At 36.5% G+C, this 7,790-nt stretch overlaps 1 protein-coding gene across 1 annotated transcript; it reads right to left on the bottom strand.

The window, feature by feature from the left end:
* Positions 1–2,536: 2,536 nt before the first annotated feature.
* Positions 2,537–7,404, bottom strand: LOC147545633 (uncharacterized). The gene is made up of 7 exons (XM_086634344.1): positions 6,914–7,404; positions 6,629–6,762; positions 6,031–6,479; positions 5,464–5,771; positions 5,306–5,362; positions 3,765–4,204; positions 2,537–3,254 (listed from the first exon to the last, which is right to left on the bottom strand). The coding sequence occupies exons 3-7, from the start codon at positions 6,438–6,440 to the stop codon at positions 2,727–2,729; spliced, it is 1,743 nt and encodes a 580-aa protein (XP_086490470.1). The 5' UTR covers positions 6,441–6,479; positions 6,629–6,762; positions 6,914–7,404; the 3' UTR covers positions 2,537–2,726.
* Between the last annotated feature and the right edge of the window lie 386 nt (positions 7,405–7,790).

The following is a 7,790-nucleotide window of genomic DNA, read 5'->3' as shown; positions in this document are numbered from 1 at the left end:
ATCTAGGGTTTTATAGTTTTACTAAATTTTCTCTTAATACTTACTTAGTGCATATATAATAATTGAATCAGGTAGTGGTGGTGGTGATGGTAGGGATGATTTCTAGAAGATGGTTCATTACAAGGATCAGAGCTGGTGGTGCTGCTTTTAATCTCCCCATGTTCAAAAAAAAGAAATCTAAACATTGGAAGCGGCCAAACAAGAAGACTAAGAAGAAGGTTAGTACTAGTAGATATAATGCGAATCGCCGCCTAAAGAATACTTCCAGAGGACAAGGTATTACTACTACTACTATAACATCACCACCACATTATCCTCCTTTTCCTAGTATTGGTAGATGTACTCATAATGGGAATGGTGACCTAAAGAATACTAACAGAGGACTAAGTATTACTACTACTACTATAACATCACCACCACATTATCGAATTGGTAGTAGTAGTAATCAAGATGATGATTGGTTAGAATTTGAGATACTAAACAGACTTCCGGTTAAGACCCTTGTCCGTTTGCAGAGTGTTTGTAAAAGATGGTGTTACTTAATCGAAAAAGATCAACAATTCATTGATTTACACCTCACCCGTTCTAAAACACGCCTCCCCTCTCGTCTATTTATCGTCGTTCCTCTACCACGCACCCAGAAACAAGAAGAAGACCTAGTGAGATTTGGGGATACCTTATTCTATGACTACTGGCTACTTAAAGAATTCCACATTACAGCTGACCTCTTGTTTGAAGAAGACAGCACACAACTGAAACTAGTGGTTGACACAGTAAGGGAGATTGATTCATATTCTTATGATCACATTTCAAAACCTATAAATGGCTTAATCTGCCTAATTGAATCATACACAAAACATGTTTCTCGTATACGCAATATTTGTACTGGAGAAGTATCGCCTTGGTTTCAATCACTCTCAATAGTCGTGCGAGAAGGTGTCTCTTTCCCAAACTTTTACGCATTTGGTTTTGATCCTGCCACTAATGAACACAAATTGGTCTGTTCCCGGACCAGAGTATCACATTCTATCTTTTGGGTTTTAACCATTGGGCACCAATGTAGTAATACATGGAGAAGGATCGAAGAGGTCCCACCACATATACTAAATGATAATTATGTTTATGTGAATGGTGTTATTTACTGGTCCAAATGTTCTCTTAATTGTTGGGCACCAGGAGGTGGTTATCGTCATCTATACTTAGTGGCATTTGATGTCGGAAGTGAGAAGTTTAGAACAATCACAATTCCCGATTTCATTCCTGATCACCCTCGGGTTCACGGCAAATATTATTTAAGTTTCGAAGACATTGCTCAGTTATTTGAAGTGAATGGAAATTTAGGTATGGTAGTTAAATTGAACAATTGTGTGTTCAACATGTATATATACGAAGATGATGATTACAAGGACAAGGATGAGAACATCAGTGGAACGTCTACTAGTTATTCTCTTACAGACGGGAGATGGAGTGAAGTAAGTTGTATCACCTTGCCTTTTGATACGAGCAGTAATATTGTCAAGTTTCATACATTCATAGGATCAGACGACAAGATTCTCGTAACATCATCTATTCGGGGTATGGAGAAGAAGAAGAAATGTGTGTCTATTTATTGTTACAACTGGAAGAAGGGTACTTGTACAAAGGTTGATGTAAGTGGAATCCCATCCTCAGTTCCACAACTATGCTCCGATAGCTTTTTTACTACTTTCTCTGAAAGTCTTTTGACCCTTAACAATCAGAATGCTCCTTGACGCCACCCTATGAGAGGAATCAACTTCACTTCATTTGTCTTCTTTATTATCTTATGTTTGCCTTTTGTTTCATATAACTTGGTACTTTATTTGCCTTCCTTTTTAACTTATGTTTGCATTCCTTCTCTTGTAACTTAATGAAAATGAATTTGAATAAGTGCTATCTGTTTTGTAATTGCTTTACCACACTTTTCTGTAAATAACTCTTCATTGTTTAATGAAAATGATGTGGGAGCCGCAAGTCAAAACCGACGAACATATTAAGAGAACTGCTCAATGTGACCAAGATACGGTAGTATATTCCGTAGAACATATTAGGATTTTTGTTACAACTAAAATCCTCTAATACCAAATACGATGCAACTGTAAGAATGCTCGTATGGGAAATATTATTGAAGCAGTAAGTTGAAGCATACTGTAAGTAATATCTTACCGGAGGGACCAAAACTCTGATGCTTGTTCGAGTAGGGTTCATGTAGCCAGTCTGCTTTTTCTACATCTGTTGCCTGTTGGTAATTTTTCGTAACCATGGTAAGAAATGAACCTCGATAGCCCTATACTAAAATCGAGAACACTATGCAAATAAATAATAGATAATGTTGTCGTTGACAGTTATTCAAGGGCATGTGCTGCTTCTAATATTGCCGTGGACAACATTTGTGTGTGTGTGTGTTCAAATTCAAAATCTAATTGGTGTTTTCCAAAACAAGAACCGATCACTGGTTGTAGCCCATTGAACATAGTTTGTTTGTAGAAACAGACATTCTCAACATAACTGGATCATAGAAGGCGAAAACAAAGATACTGAATTTTACATAAAATTATGTACATTCAAGCCATCGAAGAGTGATGAGAGCTTTTGTCTCTTGCTTGACAATAAACGTTTTCCCTTATTACCATAAAAAATAATTTACTTCATTTACTTTTAGGGCAGGAATAGTAAGTTCCACGGAGAAAAAGAGAAACTGAAAGTAACTAAGTATCTTGCACACCCGAGGGTCTCCGTGCAGAAATCTGCTCAGGATTCCAACCAATTGATGAACTACCTTTCCGTTCCGTAATTTTTCTTTTCTTTCTAGGAACACCCTGAAATTCAGAGCATATGGAAATGTTCTGAATTATCTCCTTCTTGATTACACTGGCTTCTTGAACTGGTCGTTCAGGTTTCTTTTCGGCTTCAGATTCTTGAATTGGAGCTGGAGCTGATTCCGGATCTTGAATTGGAGCTGGAGCTGATTCCGGATCTTTAATTGGAGCTGGAGTTGATTCCGGATCTTGAATTGGAGCGGGAGCTGATTCCGGATCCAAAATTGGATCCGGAGCTGGAGCTGGAGCTGGTTCCATATCCGAAACTGGAGCTGGATGGAGACTCATAACCGGAGATATCACGATTTTATTCTCCACTTGTTCTTCTTTCACCTTACTTGAAAGAATACTGACTTTTCCTGAATTCTGCAGTTCTTTCTCAGCTGTGCCGTTGTTTATTAGGACATTGTCCACCAACTGCATACATGAGAACAATTATGACACAAGTAGAAAGGACTTGCAAAATAGTAGCAACTAAAAAAACTGAAGAATGGAGATTTAAGCTTACGTTTACAAAGATACTGAATCTAACAAGCACCGGCAAACATATGATAATACGACATTACAGGTTCATGAAACTATTAGAGGTCTGGGCGCAACTACAAAGTAATAAGGGGTAGTTAGCGGTCAGTTCAAAACATTTATATAAACAGGCCTGAAGGTGTCATACTCCAAGTGCATCTGAGGAGATTTATTCAGCAAGTCAATAAGAGATAGGAAGATAACCTAAGTCGAAAAGGTCAGAGCTGAATTATTTCGTAATGATATTGGAACGAAGTTTCATCACAAATAACAAATGAGTTACGAAAAACCACGTACTCAGAATATCTAAAGGAAAAAAATTTGGTATTTGGGAAATTTTTGTATCTCATTCTTTAAAAGCAATCAATGTAAGATGCAACTCATCTATTAAGATGAAAAACTTACATCTTTGCATACATTTTGAACCTGTGGCTGATGGGTTTCAGCAGATAAAGGCACAACCTTGCTTTCAGTTATATCAAGAAGAAGAGCCTCCTCTCTATAACTTGAAACTGTATTTTCTGGCATAAGATTCCCGATATCATGCTCCAGCATATGTTGAGGACTACCATGTGCTCCATTTGGCATCTCATCGCCATGGCCTGGAGACAGACTTCTAGCAGAGCTGGTTAGCAAGTCACTCGACAAATCCTCCATGGAAGAGAACCTTACAATGTCGATAGGAAGTTTCTCGATATCAGCCTTTAGCTTCTGAACTTTAGATTGTGCTAATTCGATTTTCCAGAGGATCTGCTCAATGGAGTTATCACTATCTCTGCCCTCAAGTGGTGGCCATTCATAATTAAAATCGAGTTCGTCATTGCTGTTGACATCTGCTACATTCACTGTCCCAAGAATATTTACCACGGTAAGCAGTGAAAGTTAGCTCTTCAAATCAAAGCTACAATTTTAAAGTGAACTGTATATTCTCGACTAATTTTATAGATTTCAAGACTGCAACTTTGAAAAACTGCACCATTGCACTCCAAGGAAAATAGTTCGTCGTAGAGACAGTATGAGATACAATTTGACCAGAAAACCCATCCCGAAATAAAGGGTTTTATCAAGTACAATTGTGCAAAGTTCTCTCGGTAGATCGAGAAAAACGGATTCAAGTAAAGTTTTCTGGACCGTACAATTTTGAAGTGAACTGCTAAATATTTTCGACTAATTTATGAGTTCAAGGTTGCAATTTTGAAAATACTGCACCTTTGCACACCAAGGAAATTAATGCAACTTGACCAGAAAACCCTGTGCTCGGACTAAATGGTCTTATCAAGTACGAAATTCTGTCGGTAAATTGAAAACAAATGGATTCAAGTGAAGTTTGTGGAACACTGGAATGTATCAATAAAATAGACTGATGCTGCAAGTTGTCAAAATATACAGTAGAAGATAGATGGAACGCGTATGACTTAATTAGTAAATTAAGTGATAAATATAGGATTTTCCTCAGACTTTCATCTTCCCTATCCTATATTGATTACAATTGGCTCAAGCTGTAATTAAGAAACTCTACAGACTATAAGATGGTTTTTCCTCTTTTTAATAAGCGATTTGATAAGAGTCACAAAAGCTAAACGGGTTAGACACTAATTTGGTCATGCAAAGATTTTATCGTTCAAACAAGAAAACGTACAAAACATAAGAAAACTACCATCTGTCTGGGTAAAGATTCTGTAATTATATAGATCTTCTTACTTCCTTATGGGATGGCTAGGTTGAGCATTCAACCTTATAGTAAAGAAGGTTTTCGGTCTATGTTGGACCCTCGAACTTTGACATTAATCGACCATAGTTACAAAAGAATACTACAGTATATATGAATGGTGCAATGTTATAAATCCAACTTGTAAACAGATAAATACTTTCTTTGATCACCAATTATAATTTCTCAATATGAAATCAACCACGAACATAGATGAGGCAAAGCAACAAACTTTTACCTTGATTACTAGCATCTTCGTCAGATGAATCAGCATCTTGAACAGATTTCTTTTTCTCTGCAAGAAGTTCAACAGAAAAGGCTATACTTTAGTCTATGACTTCTCTTCACATATGCAAAGAAGAAGAATATTTAAGTAAAGATGCAAGCAAGCTGTACCCAAATATGAGAAGAGCCTATGTGAAGACATATATGACATTATATCAACCGTGTCTTCAATTTTCTTTCTTTTCCTCCTCTTCATGACCTTTTTTCTATGAATTTGATGACAAAAAGGAAGTGTTCTCGCACAACCTTCAGATGCATATTGCCCTAACTCCAATTGCTTTCTTTGGGAACATGATGCAAGTTCTCTCTCATACCTTAACGCCTGGGAGCGAAGTTCCTTCATTCTCAGCTCTACCCATCTACTTTGCAACATTAAAGAACGTGTGTATTTCTTCCAATGGGTTGTCGACTTTTTCTTCCTGATAATTTGAGTATAGATCATTATTAAATAACTCTGAAGAGTCTGAATTCCTACAATTTATTTGATGAACCCTAAAATCTTCAGTAACTTTATAATGTTAGTAATTCGCTTATACAATATACAAAGAGCATAGGCATAGGAAAAAAAATCAGTGGCAGATTATGCCAAATAACTAGGAGGAGAAGGGCCGACAAATTTTTTTCTTCTATGTTGCTAGAAATGTTGAAAGTGCAACTACATAAACGAATAAAATGTACCTCACATGAAATAAGTTGTTAAATCCATCAAAAACATTTGAACCAAGTCCATTGTCACCACAAAACCCAGAGTCAACTTCAGCGTCGCTAAGTCTTGAACCATCATCATTTCCCGATACACTATCACCGAACGAGCTCGAATACTCAGTTGCATCTGGATCGTCACCTTCCACAAACATAATTTCACTACTAACCGCACCCTCAACCACATCAACCTCATCATTTTCAATTGCCTCAGGTGCATCAGCTTGTGGATCCAGCATCACTTCCATGTCAAACTCAGTATCCTCACAATTATTCGTACACATCATGTTATCATCCAGGGTTTCATCCTGAGTTAATGACTCTTTCAGACCAACTTCCAATTTACTTTCATGCTCTATATCAACTAACATAGGAGAAGGAACCATTTTTTAGGGTTTCTCCAAAAAATTTGAACCTTTATTCACCTGCGAGCCAGCATCCAAATGAGAGATAATAGAGAAAAGTACATTAGGGCGAAAAAATATAATTCTTTTTCACTCCAGAAACCTTCAATTGAAATACTAGCAAATACCCATTAATCTAATTAGATAGAATCTAAATCAGTCTGACTCACCAGAGATGTTGCCAGCTCGGGATCCTTAATTTTGATGGTACAATCTCTTTTCTATAGTGTTTAGACCTCTCCTTCTCCCTCACGAACCTTAGTTAGGGTTAACTACTCTGAATACTAATTCTTCAGCAGTTCAGCTGACATGGGTGATAATTAAAGACTGTTAAAATATTGTAGGAACCAAATACATATAATTATACTAAGAAATTTCAAAAACCCTAAATTTCTTAAAGAAGGAAATTGAGAAATAAAACCCTAGAAATTTCGATCTAAACCGAGATAAATTACCTATAAAAGAAATCACTTCAGGATCCGAGCAAGAAATCGTTGAAGTAATAAAGGATGGATGTTGATGGAGGTACTTCTTAAGTTCTTATCGACGATAACTGTTTGTCACAAAAAAAAAAAGATTAGGGCTTTTATCTGGGCGGGGGCTGCGCGGCTAATATCGAAATATATACATACCTAAAACTAAGGGTGGACAATATATGGATGGCATTACAATTTTAGAGGATATATTTCACTCGTACCTACTGGAAATTAGAATTTTTAATATTGCGAAGAGATTGTTGATCAACAACTCTAAAGAGAAAAATTGCCAAGAGATTGTTGATCATGTAAAGAACAAGAATCTTTAAAAAAAATGTAAAGAACAAGAAAAACAAATGATGTTGTTGAAGAATTTTCCCTATGAGATAGGTATTTTTAATTTTACCATAAAACCAAGCAAGAAAAAACGACTCTTATGAAAAATTAGAGGTTTGGCAAGAAAAAACTTCTTTTAAAAAATCTGCAAAAAGAACTATTCCGGGCAAAAGAAACCAAGTTACCAAATTTCGTGACAACTAGGCTTCTAAATGGCAAATAAAAAAAAGCCAGCGCTTTGGAGAAATCAGAATATTTTTCGGGGTAGACAATTTTAAAAGGAATATGTAAAATTTTTGAGACTTTCCGGAAAAACAAATCTTAAGGGGAAACAAAACATATCTTCTTCTTCTTTAATCATCTTAAGCTCCGACCACCACCTCCAGCCACAACCACCACCACCATTTTTCTCTTTTCGTTTATTTCTTTGCTTTCGCTCTCTTATAGTTTGTCTCTCCCAATCTCATAGTCTCTCTCTTTCTCTCTCTCTCTCTCTCTCTCTCTCTCTCTTACAGTCTCT

The sequence above is a fragment of the Eschscholzia californica genome, unplaced genomic scaffold (assembly GCF_041429995.1).
Source record: "Eschscholzia californica isolate CP2 unplaced genomic scaffold, dmEscCali1.0.p SCAF_4, whole genome shotgun sequence".
NCBI classification, from domain to species: domain Eukaryota; kingdom Viridiplantae; phylum Streptophyta; class Magnoliopsida; order Ranunculales; family Papaveraceae; genus Eschscholzia; species Eschscholzia californica.
The sequence above is the reverse complement of the archived record's forward strand: the minus strand, read 5'-3'. Positions and strand labels throughout refer to the sequence as shown.